This window comes from Nilaparvata lugens, chromosome 6, assembly GCF_014356525.2.
Source record: "Nilaparvata lugens isolate BPH chromosome 6, ASM1435652v1, whole genome shotgun sequence".
In the NCBI taxonomy this organism is placed as follows: domain Eukaryota; kingdom Metazoa; phylum Arthropoda; class Insecta; order Hemiptera; family Delphacidae; genus Nilaparvata; species Nilaparvata lugens.
The window spans coordinates 205,111-224,911 of NC_052509.1; the positions used below are offsets into that span (position 1 = coordinate 205,111).

General features: G+C 34.7%; 1 protein-coding gene across 1 annotated transcript; it reads left to right on the forward strand.

Moving 5' to 3' along the window:
• The first annotated feature begins 7 nt into the window (after positions 1 to 7).
• Positions 8 to 12,027, forward strand: LOC111059650 (pyruvate dehydrogenase [acetyl-transferring]-phosphatase 1, mitochondrial). Its single transcript, XM_039429869.1, has 6 exons — positions 8 to 390; positions 923 to 1,064; positions 2,938 to 3,589; positions 5,882 to 6,074; positions 7,419 to 7,544; positions 11,656 to 12,027. The coding sequence occupies exons 1-6, from the start codon at positions 214 to 216 to the stop codon at positions 11,848 to 11,850; spliced, it is 1,485 nt and encodes a 494-aa protein (XP_039285803.1). The 5' UTR covers positions 8 to 213; the 3' UTR covers positions 11,851 to 12,027.
• Positions 12,028 to 19,801: the final 7,774 nt, after the last annotated feature.

Sequence of the window (19,801 nt, forward strand, 5' to 3'; positions counted from 1 at the left end):
GCTGGAATCATCATCATCGTAATAATTTTAACCCCAAAGTTCATCACCTTGTCGATCTGCTACAAAAAAGTGAGAAAGAATTTGAACAAGTGCGTCAAGGCTAGACTTTTGTAAAAATAATTATTAAAACAATGTGAGTGTATCTTGTGTTGACTTGTAGATTTTACTGTGCGGCTAAAATGAGTTTCTAAATACGGGACCATCCGGTTAGTGATGGCTGTGGGTTCTGTCTACAAATATGTATTCTCAAATAGATACATTAGTGGACAGTGCAGATTACAAAATACAAACAATTCAAAGTTTCTTCGAAAGATCCTATGGCAATTCAAAAGACAAAAGTTTCACACCTCATCTCGTGTATTGGCGCAACCAAGACTCAGTCCTCAAGAGGTTAGTATCAACTTGTAAAAGATATTTTTTGATTTTCCTGGCAAACTTTCAAAAAGTGCATAGCATATTTCGATTGGATTTATCTTCATTGTATATAAATTTTGTAAACATCTCAACAGCCATATCTATTGAAGCTTCATGAACCAGATTTTCAAGTTTTGGTTCTTCACTTTCTTGTTTAAATTTACTAGTTGAGCTGTGGCTATTTTTAATTAAGTTATATAATTCACTGCTATTTGTGTAGTCTCTTTCTTAGATACAGAGTTTTGAATACACTTTTCTTTTTCTATTTCAGCTCACTGCCGTTTGCAACATGCCACAAATTTGAAACACTGCACTTCCACCTCTTGTTATTTCGAACTTGATTGTAGTGTAATAACTTTCAATTTAAAATGTTGTAAAAGCAAATAGTTATTGAATAAAACTTTATATGTTAATTTATGCTATCTAACTTGAGCCTCTTACTGAGGTTTCTACTAATTTTTGCCGAAATTCATACGTTAGGTTAGTAATAATTTGTCTTTGCCTCCAGGTCACAACAATATTACGCACAAATGAGTACTCACGAGAGTTCCATGTTCCCGGTTCTATCAAATCGTATGACTCAAACCAATTACCTTCCAATCAGCCCATGGAAGATGCCCGCTGTGAGGCTAAAAGTCTCCTAACTGCAGGTGAGCCATATATAATGTCATTATTACAGATAACAAAGATTTGTTGCCTTATCTAAGCTCAACATCTCAATAAAAAGATGTGAGTTTAAACTATCATAGAGAAAGGATAGCTTTCTTTCTCAATGATATATCTATACCCTACTCCGATTTAAACTGCTTTGGGATTGAAACTTGGTCGGCCACATCGGTGGAAGAAGGATTGTCATGCACTACACCTACTATATAATCAGGCAGTTGTAGCAACTGTCGCCTGTTGCCATATTATGGCAACTTATTGCAATATTATTATATGGTATTGTTTTTGAAGGGACAGATTCAAGGATCCAAAGGTTCAAGAACCCCACACGTCAACCGAAGCTTATTGTGTTTCCAAGTAGTATGTTAGTTGGGCAAACCAATACCCGTTTCCTTTACAAGAACCAGGAGTTTTTCCCTATACTAACATCTCATTCATCACCTAGTTACTTGTCGCAATCCAGTGTGATATGCTTGGCAGTCTCTTCAGACTGATTAGTCCTCGTGACCTACGTGAGTTCCACTCCTGGCCTTCTTTGAAGGTCCTTCCACTGAGGAAGGGGTGGCGAAGTTGCCTCTAGGGCGCCCGGCCACCCCTGACTCAGCCTCTTGACCCACATTTGTGCCTGGAGTTTCATTCATCTCTGGTCTCTTGGGTTTTTCTTTTTGCCCCTCCGAAACTTCGCAGGGTAAAGCCTCACCTCTCCCAAGACGTTTTGCCTGAATAGCCGCCCTTCTTTGAGCAGTGGTGAGTTTTGGCCTCTCCACCCACAAACTCGTGACCTACGTGAGGTCCACTCCTAGCCTTTTTGTAGGTCCTTCAGCTGAGAGAGGGGACGCCAAAATGCCTCTAGGGCGCCCGGCCACCCTCGACTCAGCCTCTTGACCCGCATTTGAGACTGGAGTTTCACCCATCTCTGGTCTCTTGGGTTTATCTTTTTGCCCCTCCGGAACTGCCCTGATGGGGCAGATCCCGTGGGTTTGAAGGCAAGAAAACTTCTGGAGTTGCCTCGGGGTCCCTTTTAGTCGCCTCCTACGACAAACAGGGATACTATGGGTGAATTCTGGTTTTCAACACATTTTTGAGTACAATGTTAGACTCAAAGATCCCCCAAACCCACAGGGGGCATTGGATGGTAACCGGTTGTGTTGTGTGATAGCAAGATTCACAATGTGGCAACAACGCTACCATGATGTCTGACCCACCCACCACTCTAGGCCGACCCCAAAGCAGTTCAAATTAAACTATAACAAAGTATGTATCATCATAAAGAAAATATAGCATAAGAAGATATCCCATGGTATATGGTGTTTATGTTCCAAAATTCACTGTTAACTCAAGCCGATATTCCTAGTAGATATTCTCCGTGAAGTTATGTGACGCTAGTAGTCTCTCATACTGTGCCGTTCTTACACTCTACCCAGATGAAAACAGTAATAATCGGCTTGAGTTACCGTAACAAAAACAGGCTTAACATTTGGAATATAAACGATCTATACCATGGGATATCTTTTCTCTATGGTATTATCCTGTAATAGAGAAAAATGTTGACCATGAACTCTTTATATAGGTGGAAATGTAAAATAATCAAAACGAAAAACACCTGATATGATTTATTGGTGGAAATAGAGCATTAACTATATAATAGAGCATTGCTATATAATTAACTCCTTGTTCAGTGTTCGGTTTTCTATTTAAGAAAAGGAATCAATACTATAACATCCACTATATCAGCAGAATATCTACAATATCGTATTCACCCACAGTAAGAGATTGAAAATGAACATAATTTTTATAATATTGGATTTACCCATATAAGTGACTGAAAAATAATACAGATTGATTTGTAACTTTCAGGCATGTTGATGGGTGTTTTCGACGGACACGGAGGACCGTCCTGCGCACAAGTCATCGCAAAACGTCTCTTCGACTACATCACCATCTCACTTTTACCACAAGACCTTCTCCAAAAGTACCTGCACTCTTTGGAGGAGGGTCAGAACACGGCAATGCCACTACTAGAGTGCTTCAACGACAAGTTCGATTTAGTTGACGAGTTGAAGCAGGTTTATGGTGAAAGTTTGAAGGGTTTTGTGGGCGATTTGTCCAATACTAGGAAAGAGTTCGATATGGGGAAAGCTTTACGGGAAGCGTTCCTGAGGTTGGACAGTGATCTGTCGAGAGAGGCGTTGTCGCAGAACAACAAGGAGAACGGATTGCATTTGAAAACGCTCTCTGTCGCACTGTCGGGAGCGGTGGCGTGTGTGGTTCATATAGACGGCGTGCATCTGCATGTGGCTAATGTGGGTGATTGTCAGGCCGTGCTAGGTGTGTTGTCGGATACGGACACTTGGTCGGCGAAGAAGTTGAGCATCGAGCACAACACCGACAATTTCGAGGAGGTTAAGCGGGTGATCAACGAGCATCCGAGCAATGAGAAAGACACCGTGATTAGGATGGAGAGGCTGTTGGGACAGCTGGCGCCGTTGAGGGCTTTCGGCGATTTCAGGTACTTTTAAATTATTCCAGTTTTTTTTTTGTATTCAAAACGAATTAGGCCTATACAAAGTTTAAACACTTTCTGAACTGTTCGGTATCATTATATAAAACTTCAAGAGAGTAACTGTATTGGATTTAGTCTGTTGCTTATTCAAATCATTCCAGTAAAGTAATAATGGAAACAATATTCTTCTCCAAGAATAGAAATAATATGTTCAAATTACGCTAATTCATGTAGACTAGATACAATTCAATATCATATTATCATATCTAATTCAAATTCAAATCGTTATAAACAAATTTGAATTCTCCATTTAATGGTTTGTAGAAGTCATCGAATAGTTAGCTATATTGACAGTTATGAAGTGTATGAAGCCATGATACTTATAGGCCCTATTGTAATCAACAAAAATTAATGAATTAATGCAATCATTGTTGTTGTAGTTTGATTGATTTTTGGTATGATTGATTACATGAAATAATGATGAATAACCAAATGCAGTTTACAATTTCCATTAACAAGAATATTTACATGCTCTGTAAACTCCGATTGTGTTTAAAAATACTGAACCCCATCTTCATGGCTGTTTTTAGTATTTGGTGTATAAAGTATCAAGGTGATTTTAGCCGAAGATGAGGCCCGGTGCCTTGAAACGCGAATGGGATTCCCCAAGCAAGAACACTGTTGTATAAATTTGATACTAAATCACATTATCAGATTATTCATATAACTGTAAACGTTTATTGTTGTTCCCGCACTTATCATCTGGCCAGTTTGGCTTCTTTCAAAATAAATAACTGCACAAATTAATAAATTAAATTGATGGTCTGCACAGACAAATTCCTGTCGTAGTAGAGGTCAAGTCCCCTTACCAGCAATTGGTTTGACTCCCGGTCAGACATAATTTACTCACGAATTTTAGATCAATAATTCGTCTGTGATTTAAGAGACGGAATTAGGAGCAGGAAATCCAATCTAACAAGGTTACACAATTGATTCACTAGGTATCTCATTTCTTTATTTCTTACAGTTTTGTTCCACCAATAAAAAAGATCTCGGTGTGTCCTAATGAATACTTAAGCCTACTTCGAGACATCAAATTATTATTGAAAAAAAGTTTCTGCTTGTAAGCAAGAGTTCCAGGGATTCCCAATATCAATTTCCATAATTATCACTAATCAAATTCCAGATCGCCTTAATTCAACCCGATTAATTTTCTCAGTACTCTCTATGCTGTTGAACATATAAAATTGTGCGTTCTAAATAATGCCAGAATATGAACATTGATACTCTTTCTTCAAATTGCATACACTGTAAACCAGTGAGATCTTGCTCATAATCAATGGTTTTTGGTTTAAAAATTAAGTAAAATTTTTTATCATTCTACTGTTAATATTTCTAAAGGTTTTTATTCACTGTGATACATTCTGTGATTTATTTGAAGTGTTATGTCAACCTTCAAAATTCAAAATCTTTAAATATTATTTCTGGATCAAAAATCAAGTGAAGAAGCAGTGGTGTGTGATATCATAACCTCAAACTTTGGACAACATTAACTTTTATCAAAATTTTTGGAGAGAAATAGTACAGGCTCAGCCTATTTTTTCCTCCAATGTCATAATTATATTATGATTGTAGTATTTTGCACAATAAAAAAAAGAAATCTGACATGGAAGGAGGGAAAGAGTGAAATGTTATAAATAATGAAAATTTCAATGTAATGTAGAGAGTAGGTCTAAATGGTTTATTCATTTCTTAGATACATTTGGTGGCTCATCATTTCATTAGTTTATTGCACTTGAGACTGAGGTTGCAAAACTGTATAATATTATTATATTCTACTCTCTAATCAATAAGTCTCTACAATAAAACGTTCTGCAATGAAGTTTGACTCAGTGTATGCGCTGATAAGCTATCGCTTAGATAAGTTTAGAATAACAAGCTTTATACTCCCGTTGGAAGGGTGACCGCTTGAGCCAACTCCTCTGATGTGATTCATGAGCTGTAATATCGCTTCCTGGTGGTTGGGAACCCACCTAAAACTGCTGGTCAATTTATCTCTCATTACCCACGCACAATCTTTGAGCTCATGTAGGCATCACCCTCGAAAAAAATGTACTACATACTGTTATTTTATTTTTTATTGCTTTTTCGTAATGAAATTGTATTTTTCGTGTGTAGTGAGTAAATTGAAAATTGAGCCCATAAATACAAAAACCCTATACACAACACGAATTAACTTGCAAAAACCCCTCTACAAAACAGTGCAATATTATGATCTATTGATTAATTTTGTTTCAGATACAAATGGAGTCGCAAGGTGTTGAGTGATCACGTGATTCCGTACGCGGGGGAACAGTCGATGCCTCCCAACTACTACACTCCGCCCTACCTGACGGCACTTCCGGACATCGTGCATCACAGGCTCACTCCGCGCGACCGCTTCCTGGTCATAGCCTCCGATGGACTCTGGGATCTCATTTCTCCACTCCAGGTAATTGAAAATTAACTCAACCTAACGGTAGGTTATGTGTAAGACATTACTTGTCCTAACTACGCAGTGGTAAAAACATCACTGACTATTCTATTATTTTACTCTCATATTCGTGTTACTTCATAAAATTTCTAAGATAAATGAAAAATTCCATTTTTTTTTACAGCGATGCCAATTAATGTACATAGAAATTATTTGACTATTTGTAATTTTATATGAATATCGTTATTCTATCTATTCTATTATATCAAAAATTAAAAGTTGATATTGTCTTGTCAATGCCTTCTATAGAGGCTAACTGATACCGGTTTATTGATGTAATATTAATTGTTCATTCTCGTTGAAAATAATCGATTTTTTCAATCAAGCAAGAAATTATATCTTTCATTGATTTCATAATGAATTTTCATAATCAAGATAAAATATTTTTTCAATTGATTGTATTTCTAAATTTATTGAAAATTAGTGAGGAATAGTACAAGAAGTATCCTTAGTTTTTATTTCCCGGTCAGTACTTTCTTGTAAAAAAATAATAAATATCTACTCTAGTAGGGGAGTACGTAGGCGGCTACCATAGTTGAAAGAGATAATAAATTCCATTTTTTTCTAAGTAGCTCCACTTATGTGTAGAAAGTTAGTAGTTTCTTATTTTTTATCTGATATCTTTTGTAGGTCTATGCATTTATTTGGTTGTGATTGTTTTTAAAAGAATAAATAGTGTATTATTTATTCACAGATGGTCCGTCATTTCATAAAGCACTACCAGTAAGGTGGAAAGACTACTTAGTCTTCTCAATAAACTATTTTTGAAAGGAGAGTTTCCCGAGGCTTGCTACAAAAAAACAAATATTTTTTTATATTTAAAAAAGGTGATAGATTAGATCCAAAAAGCTATCGCGGTTTCACCCTGATTGTGAAAATAATACTATTGTTAAAATTTTTACTTAACTACTCTCAAACTGGGCAGATCGCTGCAACGTACTCCCCGAGTGCCAAAGTGGTTTTAGAAGAGGGCGCAGTTTTATCGATGACATTTTTGTAGTACAGACTTTGATCTTCAATCAATCTCATTTACGAAACGCAGAAATTATTCTAATTTCCATATTTTTTAAGTAGTTCTACTCATGAGTTTCAAGTAGCTCTACTCATGTGTAGAAGTTTCTACTTTTTTATCTGATATCTTATGTTGACATATGTATTTATATGGTTGTAATACACACAATAAGCTTTGGTTGACGTGTGAGGTTCTTTGAACCTTTGGATCTTTGAATTCGTCCCTTCAAAACATAAACAAAACATGGTTGTAATTATGTTTAAGATGATAACTGTATTATTTATTGACAGGTGGTCCGTCTGGTGGGAGAACACATGAGCGGCAAGGTGACACTGAGTCCTCTGCGACTACCCAAGAAGGAAATGCGTCTGGGAGAAATTAACAATATGCTAATACAACGCCAGCAGGGCCTCAAGGTAATATACCAAAATCTTGATAACAATATCACGATTGAAAACTACAGTGAGGTCCACGTTAATAATGTCAGTGGAGAAAGATAGCAGAACAACGTTGCCGATCCTGTGTCTTGTCAATGCCTTCTATAGACGGTAGTTGATACAGGTTTATTGATCACTTCACTTATATGGGCTACTTTATTCAAATTTATAAAAACAATATAAAACTTATAGTACCCTTTTATTAAAATATTTTAAAACTTTGAAAATTTTAACGACTAGTTTCGACCTACTTTGGCCATTTTCAAGTTGAACATGTTAAAATGTTTTTAATAAAAGGGTACTACAAGTTATATATTGTTTTTATTAATTAGGTTTATTGATGTAATATTAACTCATGTGAACACTCTCGTTTAAAATAATCAATTATATTTTATTAAGCAAGAAATTATATTTTTCAAACATACTGTAATGAATTTCCATAATCAAGATTAAATATTTTGTCAATTAATTATAGTTCTATATTGTTAAAAAACAATCTGGCAACCGAGCAAAACGAGAAAGAGAAAGCGCTATCCGCTTTGATGAATGATAGACAAGGATAGCAATAGAATTGCTAATTAAACACTGCCATTATAACGTGGACCTCACTATAGTGACTTGTTTCAGTGCGTAAATATTCTCGGGGCAGAAAGAACATGTCATCAATTGGTTCTTATAGTGGTCTTCACACGTCTTCATACTGTCGATCAGTGAGCATTCTCATAAAATATCTTTGTTTCTTATTGGAGTATTCACACATTGAGAGAGTGATTAGGAACCGTTGTTTACTTATTGTGATTATACTCAATGTTTACTATTCATTTCATTCAATTCAACACACAAAATAAATAAAATACAAAAACAATACATTCAAAATACTAGTTTCTAATAAAAATACGAAAATAGGCTTCATGGTGGGGTATGTTTTTTGGGGAAAAGAAAGAAAGGGAGAAAAGTACTTAGCCAACTATGGTTTCCCATGTAATAGGCTGGTAGAAGGTATAAAAGTAAGGAAAAAGGGTGATTAGGAGTGGAAAAGGGAAGAATGAGGAAAAGAGAGAGAGAGAGAGATTAGATTAGATTTCTTTATTTATGTATGTTACAATATTTACTGGCTTATACACTAATTTACATTAAATGACGGTAATGCTAATTATTCAACGAATTTTACAAAGTATAGATAATCAATCAATGAGAATAAAGATTAAATGCAATTAGAATAACGATAATATAAAATTGTAATGTAAATTGTAATTGTAATGTGTAAGAGATTGATTGATTGATTGAGTACTTTATTTATGTAGATTACAATATATACTGGCTTATACACTTATATACAATAGCTTACAATACAGCAAAATTATAGATGAATTTACATAATGTAGACTAAGAAAATAATTATTGAACTGTATATGATATGAAAAGAGAGAGAGAGAGAGAGAAATGAGCAAGAATTTAAGCGAATCCACTTCTAACAAAAATAGCTAAGGAAATGTAATTTAGTGAGTATTATTCATAATTTTTTCTATATCAGTGGTATTAACCAATTTATTTCATTATTATTGACAGCAGGCCGACATTATCTTTCTCAGGGTCTCATTACACCTGCATATTTTTCGATAAGGTTGTCAATAATGAGTCAGCTGTGGCTAGCTTAGACATATTATGTCTATCTGGTCAGAATAGAAGTATTTTATATCACTCACGTTTATCTTCCTTTAAAATATTGCACTAATTTTCCTCAAACAACTACACCATCATTAGTGATGTATTACTCCATTATTTCCCTACAATCTTTCCGTATTATTTTATAAAATATCTCTGATCAACAATCTTCTATGGTATAATAGGTATTTTTTGAATATTTGATTTTATAATACGGGTTCAATAGGCAATGCAATCTTTGATGAAATTTAGTCAGAAAACTATACTATAATAAAGAAAAGAACTGGCTTATACACGTACAGGATAGGAAAATTATATTTGACGCATCATTACGTCTCAAGTTCTCAACTACTGGACTGATTAACTTGAAATTTTGCATATAGATTCTTAATTAACCGAGGATGGTTATAGGCGTATTTTCAATTCTTCAAGATTTCATTACGTCAAGTTTTCAGTTTGTCAAGTTTTAAAATAGACCCTTGCGGAGCACGGGTTTCCTGCTAGTCTTTGATAAAATATCTGTTGTTCCTTCTCCAACATTTTTTTTTTTAATTGGGTACAATCATAGAGAAAAGATAGCATAATGCTATGGTACTACAGGGTGATTTTCAAAGTCATGTTAGCCAGTTTCTAGTTAATTTATAAAACGAAAACTCAGTTGTAATGAAAATTGTTGTTAAAAATTAATACATATAATATATAATTACTTGTTTCCCAGTTACTAAATATTATTAAAGAATATGCTCAAAATGACCGCCAATTGAAGGTATACACTCTTTGATTCTTTTCACCATGATTTTCATGTTCTATGGTAAAAGACATTCTGTGCATAAATCTGCATGAAGACTCAAATACCTGAGCGCCACGAACAAGCTTATTATATCTGTACCTCACTGGTTCCGTTCAAATACAGATATACGATCAGCTGATGAAAAGTGAAATACACAAGTTCGTCCACACAGAATGTGTACGTTCAGTGTACAGTAAATTGTTCCATCACGTGACTGGTGCAAAACTACTTGTTCCCATGGAACACCACTTTAGATCTTCGGTTCAAGATTTTGGCGCGCACTTTTGAAATTAATTTCCATCAAAGAATGTCGTAGAGTAACTGCGTAAATTAACAAAGGCCGATGTAGTGTATTAACATAACAATTTCAATTATTAAATTGAATTGAATTGAATTGAATTTATTGCCAAAATTACAAATACATATTTGTACAATATTAATCACAAGAGTATACAATACAAATAGACATTGATTTTAACTTGAGTACAACAATATTATCAATGTAATATTTGGCACTGCCAACATAAGAAACCTTGTGTGTTGGCAGTGAGTTGCAGTTCACTTATAATTCTGTTTCAAGTACTTTATATACAATTCAAATTTTATAATGTTAAAGAAAGTATTACAGTAATTTACAAAAATCGCAAAAGCTTGGAAAAAAAACAAAACTTAAGAATACTACATATTATATAAATTAATTATATGATTTAAAGCAATAGTACAAATTCAAATCAAGTAGCTGGTGCTGGTGCACGCAAATATGGTATGTTAGCTATAACAGATCAAAGAATATTTCATAGGTACTAGGTTGGCTATGTTGTAAATGGAAACATTTTGTTATTATTATGTTGTCAGGACAGGTTGATTTTTCATAATAGTTCAATAGACAATAGTTGAGCTGGTACTGGTACAGTATGGAAGAATGGTTCTAAAATGTGGAGAAAGCAAAAGTTAGCTTGTTTTGCCTGCGCATGCGCAGAAAAGCAAGCAGACTACAATTCAATCGCCCTATCAGAGCTCTTCAAATGTGGTACTGTCACAATTTGCCAGGCTTCGACTGTGGGGCAGGAATTTGTTACTGGTAACTAGTTTCTGGTACAGAATCTGTCAAAATTGTTCCCAGACGTTGAACTTTTTACCGGGTAAATTGTGAATGGGACAGTTTTCCACCTTCCATGTACACAAAAGCTCAATGTTGCAAGGCTCAAGGGTGATCAACTCTCAACGATTGAGTAGTGCTACCAAATCCGTGCGACAAAAAAATTTTCCATTATTGGAATAGATAACATCACATTTAAATTAGGGCGACATTATCTGATAAATCACTCGTATTCGAGTAATGAAGTTTTGATTGGTGTTTGGGAGAGAAATAGTACAAGGACTATCCGTAGTTTTTCTGTCCCGATCAGTGTTTCCTTGTAAAAATCATAAATAAAAATAAAAAATATGTTTGATATCAATACCTATTGGTTTATCTTTACTTAAGTGGGTTAAATGGAAGAATAGACTCTTATTTTTGCATGAACTTCACCCACAACACTTGCAATATTTTATTGTGTGAAAAATAAAGACAATTATCTATCCATCTATTGTTTTGTTATGCTGTATTTAATATATAATAATTGTTTGCGTCAGGTGAAGCCGCAAGACCGGAACGCTGCCACACACCTGATGCGTCACGCACTGGGCGGCACAGAGTACGGCATTGAGCACTCCAAGATCGCCCAGCTGCTGTCCATGCCACAGGAGGTGGTGCGGCTCTTCCGCGACGACATCACCATCACTGTCGTCTACTTCGACCCGGACTTCCTCCGCCAGAGTCCGCCCTAATCGGGTGTCTCTATCAAGGTCTATGGAAAGACGTCAGGACACGATCCCGTGATGCCTTGCACAACGGTCTTATTGAAGCTATCTAGTTTACTATAGAGTTTAGATTAAATTTTGAAATTTGCCGCCAAAATAGGTTGAATATGGCCGTTACATTGGTGTCTAGACCTCTTTCTATGGGCGATGTAAGTGTGACGTAAGCCGTTGCTAAGACGCCATTTTAGTCTCTAAACAAACCGTTGCTATGGAGAGAGAGCATGTTATTCAAATGGGACTAAAACATCACCTTACATTTACGAGTATATCATTGAAATAATAGATTTCTAAGAGTTGAGACTATTTTTTTCAAGCTCTAAACACTCAAATCATCATTTTCCAGTATTTATTCAGATCGAATAAATTTTTTTGGGACAGCCAAAGCAGAAAGTCTCATGAATTAGTGCATAGTACTATGTATGTAGGCTGCTATGGTTAGCCTAGTTGAAGAGAAAGTTAAAGTGTCACATGAATTCTTACCTGAAATTTTTAATTATTATTTTGTTTTAAATATATAAGTTTACTTTCACATCATATGCTGGAAGTATTACAGTCTGCTGTTTCACATTGGAAAATAATGTTTATTTGAAAATGTATACAGTCTGATTTCGATCAAAAATGAAAATGGTTTGAAGCAAACAAACATTTTCTTTGTTCCTGACTGTAAACATTACAGTGAAAAGGCAGGCTACATACCATTTTTTTAGATTTCCTGAAAATCCAAGGTCTAGCTCACCTCTATAATTTCTGTACTACATTTTTAGGTTATGCTATTGTTAATAAAAATAATATTTATCAAATTTATCTAGAATAACTACATTAGTGAAATTATTAATACAATAATTCAAATACAATTATGTTTACAGTGAATGTAGCACATAAAATACTTAATTATTTGCTTTACTTTACATGTTTACTTACCCCTTTTAAATTATTGTAAACATCATCACCATTTAATTAGAATGTAGGAACTTAGGAGGGTTTACAACATGATTAGTGGTCACAGCATCTAAATCTTTTTACTGTGTTGAGTTCATTCAATATCTTACTATTTCATGTAAATTGAAAACAATTATATACTTCAGAAAACCTCAACACCAAACTTATAAGTAAGTACCCAGGTTATTTTGTTAAACCAAAACACCTAACCTATGGTCTACTCTAACAGTTACACTAAACAATAGGAAAACAGAATATATTCATAGGAATTTTTAAATTACAACTTTATAACAATCTAATGAAATTCTAGGTAATAATTCAAATTTTGCACGTCAACTTTCTCTACATGTAGGTTTTCCATAGCAGACTACAGACATGGTACTAAGCTCTACTTCGTGAGACTTCCTGCTTTGGCTGTCCCAAAAAAAATTATTTGATCTGAATAAATCCTGAGAGTTGATGATTTGAGTGTGTAGAACATGAAAAAATATTCTCAACTCTTAGGAATTTATTATTTCATTGATATACTTGTAAATGTAAGGTGATGTTTTAGTCCCATTTGAATAACATGCTCTCTCTCCATAGCAACGGTTTGTTTAGAAACCAAAATGGCGTCGTAGCAACGGCTTACGTCATCACTTACATCGCCTATAGACATTGGTTTAAGCAGGCTGTTGCCTCCTCATCTCTGTTTCAATATTATGTAGAATACCTACGTCAGAGTCCGCCCTAAACGCTTAGTTCAAGCTAAAGGTCGGTAGAAATAAACTGAGGTCTGAAACAAACTAGGGGCCAGTTGCACGTACGTCTGTTAAATATGGACATTAACGTTTTACGGATTCATTTCTGTTCCACAAAGATCGGTTAGATTTTAATCCCGATTGAGTTTTCCGGTCAACTAGCCAATATTTTAACGGTTTCACAATCCGACAACACTAATGTAACCGACAGATGTTATTATTCTGAACAAATGGCACAAAATTGAGGTTATGTTATTGAAGCGGTGACCATTTATTAGGCATGCGCAATAAAAATGATCTGTCTGTCGCCAGTGTAAAGTGCTACCTGCAGACGTAACAGATCGAAAACTAACCTTAAAAATCAGAATCTTGACTGCTAATATCAGCTAAATACACTCCTCTATTTTATTAACGGATGAAATTCATTCATATATTTAGCTCAGCCTACTTTAAATTTTGTAGTTTTTTTAACTACATAGCTGAAGACAGCTATCAGTAGGTACCTAACCGGCGTTAGTTGGTTTTCCCATTCACCCCGTGAATGGCCTGTTAAAAATCTTTTACTTCGATTAGTTTAACCGGCCTCATTTTTCGATTTTTACCTTTGTGCAACCAATTTTTTTCGTTTCAGCTAATTGCCGTTAGAATGGTGCCAACTAATCCCCCCTACACACAAACGTGCAGTCTTGTAGGGGGATTCCTTATATACTAAGTACAAGTTAATGTAAAATGTTATTTGATTTGTTAAAACTTTTTGGGAATAAATTGATTTTTGATTTGATTTTGACTAATCAGAATTGAAATCTTTTACGCCGGTTAGTTTAATCGGCGTTATCGCTTGAAATTTATGTTTTGTGCAATCAAAATGCATCGGTTAGCGCTAATCTCGATTAAAGTATAGCATTTAATCGTGATTAAACGTTAGCCGACGTACGAGCAACTGGCCCCAAATCTTTCTATAGACCTTGGTTCAAGCAAGCTGTTGTCTCTGTTTCCCTTTTTAAACATTTCTACTCACAACATGTTTCATCATTAATGTCATTTTCAAGTTAGTGAATGCGTCACGCAAACACAACACCCATTACATGGGGAACAAGCAACAATCAAGTTGTTATATTATGGGTAGAACGGTTTTAAACACTGATAATATTAACAGTCAGGCTCAACTCACACTTATGCGACTCAAGTCGAGAAGAGACTGCGACTCTTGTCTCTTCTCGACGCAGCTTGTGTTTTCAAAAGGTGACACTCAGACCAGTCGATTCTTGTGTCACCATTTGAAAGCACAAGCTGCGTCGAGAAGAGACAAGAGTCGCAGTCCCTTCTCGACTTGAGTCGCGTAAGTGTGAGTTGAACCTAACTGAACCAAACAGTAGTTTGTTCAAACTAACAGAAACGACAATTTTTTTATAAGAGGAAATTTTCTGAAAGCCATGGGGGGTACGGCCTCATGCCCCTGAGTATGGGTGCCCATGCTAGGAAATATAATATTTCCGTATTTCTCTCAGAGTGCTTCATAAAAAGAATTATACGAAGACTCTATAAGTAAATCTAGTTGAGATTTAATGATAATTCCAAGATTTTAAGGATAGTTTATAACTATCAGATCAAAATACTTGAAAATATAATGCGAAGAAACATTAGATAATTAGTGTGAATGTTATTTTGAGAGATTGTGATAATTATGTGACGTTATGTAAATCATGAGTCTAAGTATTGATTTGATCAGTGTTTACATTGGATCCTGATTTATCTCCATTTTTTCAGTTTATAAGAAGTATGATGTACATACCTTATTATACAACTTGCGTGAGGTGTGATCATTTCCTCATAACTATGACATGTTTATTCCGTATCGATCGATGTATTTTCACATCCAAATTAGTTAATTACATAGTAATTAGAATATGGCTAGACCAGATAGCTTTATTGAGTAATTGAATCATTATGTGCCTAAAAATTTGAGTAATTTAATCCACACGATTCAAAGAAGTTTAATAGATTTGTCAGATAGTGATCGGTTATGCTAAGTTTTTTCTTGAAAAAATTATTTATTTTGTTACCAAATTGTTAACTAGAGTTTACGCAACAATATTAAAAAAATTATATGAAAAGTCTTTGAAAATATTATTAGTTACTTATGATTTTGTAGTGATTTACAAATAATGTTTGAGGTAGGCTAGTACTGTTTTAACTACATCTCTAGAAAAATCAGTCTTCTTGAGTTGTATGGTATACGATTTTTTTTCAAGTGATTAAAAAAAAACATGTTATCGCAACTGAAGGGGCATGTTATAAATACCTCGATATATCACAATAGATTCAAAACTAGAATTATTATTAATATTTCTGAATTCAATATAAAGAACAAAGTAATTATCATAATAGTTTGACGTAAATTTAAAAATGTTAAAAGTAATTCAATCTTAATACTATCAAATAAATCTTTTCTTCGATTGTTGAATTTTTAATAATAAAATTATTCGGTTTCATAGCTCTTGAAGAATTAACTGATCTTTGTCGATAATTAGTTATTCTAGTTTTCTAGTCCACTTAGCTACAACATTTTTGCATCGATTCGGAGAGTTTTAGTCCAATCATCTAGTCCACACTTTGCAACTAAAAGTGATGGTTTATGAATTAGTTGTATTTCAATTTAGTGCAATTCAATCAATTCATAATTATTTATTATTTCTTAGACTTGGAATAAAATCTCAGGGTACAATCTTGGGTGGTTATTGTTCGTCTATTATCTAATTATTATATGTTGTTATCGCTTCATTCATTTCCTTATGAATGCAAGTTTGTAAAAAGCAAGATCAAAATGTATTTGTTTAGTTCGATGTCATTGTACTTTGCGATTCATATCCCGGTTTATTAAATTGTTGAAAAGTAATTTTCGTCAGTGTTACTCTTTTTCCTATCATTCTTGTTTCACAGTTTTGGGCTGTGCCTGTTGATCCTTCCCCAATCATTTTAACCTTCCGGTAGTCGCGCCCTACTCAATCTCACGAGCAGTCGCGTGTTGTATTTTGTACAACATCCAATTTTCCAAGTGTTATGTACTATGTTTACTGTCAAAACATATTAATTATATAATTACTTTTTCCATCTTCTTAGATTATTTTACGCCTATGAACATTTGGATCATTACCATTTCATAGCCCAATAAGGTACATCAAGCAAACTCATCAATTCTGTGTCATTGGTTCGTTTACAGCTCTGTAGACAGTCTTTCCCTATCTTATGCACAGTGCGACTTATGCATTGACGCGACTAAATAGCCCCTAAAGACTGAACCATTGCTCGGAACACTTTTAATACTGCAACTCAGTGGAGTGATGGGGGAAAGTTTTGGAATGCCTAGGTGACTCATTCACTGACATCACCCCATTCAATAGTTTTGTGCAGCAAAAAAACTGACACTGTTGTACTTTTTACAACAGCGCGACTGCCGGAAGGTTAATGATTTGTTCGTTGTATCTAAATAAATGGATTCTACAGTAAATTCATCTCTGGAGGATGCCAGTCCTATATGCATAAGGATGATGCCAGTCCTATTATGTGAGGATGCATAAGTCTCGTATGCAGATACTCGGTAACAGAGGAATGTCAGCTGTTCGTTTAAACTCCGTATGAAGCACATTATGATAAATGCAACCATATCTACAAGTAAACGTGGTTTAGCGTTAAACGTAGTGTTAGCATATAGCCCTTACTCTTGGGGAACTCTAGGCAGTTTAGTGGGTATGCATCCAATCTTGAGAGTGTATCTATGCCGAGGACGCACGACAATGGCCCATATGAATAAAACCAGAGCAAATGCTCATGAGCAAAAGCATGGAGCATAAGGTTTTGCTCATGAGCAAAAGGTAGAAGCAAAAGCATTTGCTCATTTTTATATGAATAAGCTTTACCTTATACTCTTACCTTATGCTCCTGAACTCTGAAGCAAATGCTCACGTATTTTAAAGATTTTTCATCAGCTGATTCGCTTTTGTAGACTTAATTTGTTTTTATAGCTCACGGAAGCGCTAAATATGCAAGTGGGGTGCACCGCTGTTGTTTCTATTTATGAATAGTTTTAGGTTAGTTGAGTTTAGAATTTTGAAATAATAGCGTGAAAAAATGTCATCTCTATAATAATCTTCAGCATATTCTTATAATATCAATAGCCTTCTTATAATCGTCTACACTCTCATCTTCTTAAGTGCCTATTTCCTATTATGTGAGGATGCATAAGTCTCGTATGCAGATACTCGGTAACAGAGGAATGTCAGCTGTTCGTTTAAACTCCGTATGAAGCACATTATGATAAATGCAACCATATCTACAAGTAAACGTGGTTTAGCGTTAAACGTAGTGTTAGCATATAGCCCTTACTCTTGGGGAACTCTAGGCAGTTTAGTGGGTATGCATCCAATCTTGAGAGTGTATCTATGCCGAGGACGCACGACAATGGCCCATATGAATAAAACCAGAGCAAATGCTCATGAGCAAAAGCATGGAGCATAAGGTTTTGCTCATGAGCAAAAGGTAGAAGCAAAAGCATTTGCTCATTTTTATATGAATAAGCTTTACCTTATACTCTTACCTTATGCTCCTGAACTCTGAAGCAAATGCTCACGTATTTTAAAGATTTTTCATCAGCTGATTCGCTTTTGTAGACTTAATTTGTTTTTATAGCTCACGGAAGCGCTAAATATGCAAGTGGGGTGCACCGCTGTTGTTTGCGTCGTCTGCTCTGTTTTCTATTTATGAATAGTTTTAGGTTAGTTGAGTTTAGAATTTTGAAATAATAGCGTGAAAAAATGTCATCTCTATAATAATCTTCAGCATATTCTTATAATATCAATAGCCTTCTTATAATCGTCTACACTCTCATCTTCTTAAGTGCCTATTTCCTATTTTGTGATGGCTATCTTTATAACAGTTACAGCTATCTTTTGTAGGAATAATGGTGATATATATCATGGTTGAATCTAAAAAGAGTTTTATAGTTCTCAACTATTGGCCGTGATCGTATCTGGTATAGTTTCCTCTTCCTCATACGAATTAGTTGAGCCATTTTACTATGAGCAAAAGGTGATAGGCTGCTCTAGACTAGACTTACCTTTATTGAAGCATTTGCTTCAAAAGTTGAGCAAATGATCTAGTTTATTCATACAATTTTGAGCAAAAGCTTTTACTTTTGAGCAAATGCTCAAACTATTATTTTGATGTGCATGAGCAAAAGGTTTTGCTCACGTTTATTCATAGAAAATGAAGCAAATGCTCCATATTTTAGAAGTATAAGCAAATGCTCAACTTTATTCATATGGCCCATTGTTTAACACCCCTACATGACTGGGCTCTCAACTCAGAAATCGAGTCCCACACACGGTGGGCTAGGCTTATTCTGTGCGTAAATGCATTCTGCGGTGATTTATGGAAAATTAGGAATCTCTTTAAATTACCAGTATTCCTCATAAATAGCATCAACGCTTCCCGTTCATTCAACCAATGCCGACTGTCTGAATGTATCTTACTGTATTATATGAAGAAGAGGCTGGCGTGCTAGATTTGTTCCGAATTAAATAACTTTATTTCAAATGTTAAACTCATTTGAAAGATAGTATAACGGTGAATGAATTTGAGTAACTGCGTGAAAGTATGATTTATTCATATCTATAGACTGAATAAAATAACTTGTCACTTGAGCTTGGCCAAAAATCTGCGTTGCCAGATTGTGTGAAATTGCGATTTTTACATGAAAACGCAATTGACAGGGATTATTCAACGTGACAACACTGCCGCGTATCTTATACCTACTGATTACTCATTGAGTAAGTAGATGTAGTTCGTACTAAGTAGAACGAATTTTGTTATCAATTCGGATCTTAATCATTCTAAATTCAAAATTAATTGTTTCAAGTGTTTGTGTTTTGTTTCAATGTGGAAATTAATGAAGAATTGGAAAGTCGCACATAACCTTTATTTGGACAATTTATTTTATGAAATTGGGATGAAAAGAAGTTTTGCACTGTAGTCTGTTTCCTTGTTCATAAGTTGATTGTAAATTATAAATAAATAAATAAATAGAACTCATTGAGTAGAGACATTTGAAAAAAAAATTATAATTAATTTTATTATTTCATCAATATATGGAAGGCACGTTGTTCAATCATCTACTTTCACAAGTACAATAACTTTTTCGCCACACTTGGATGTAATGAGCTGGTTTACGTGCGTCATATGGA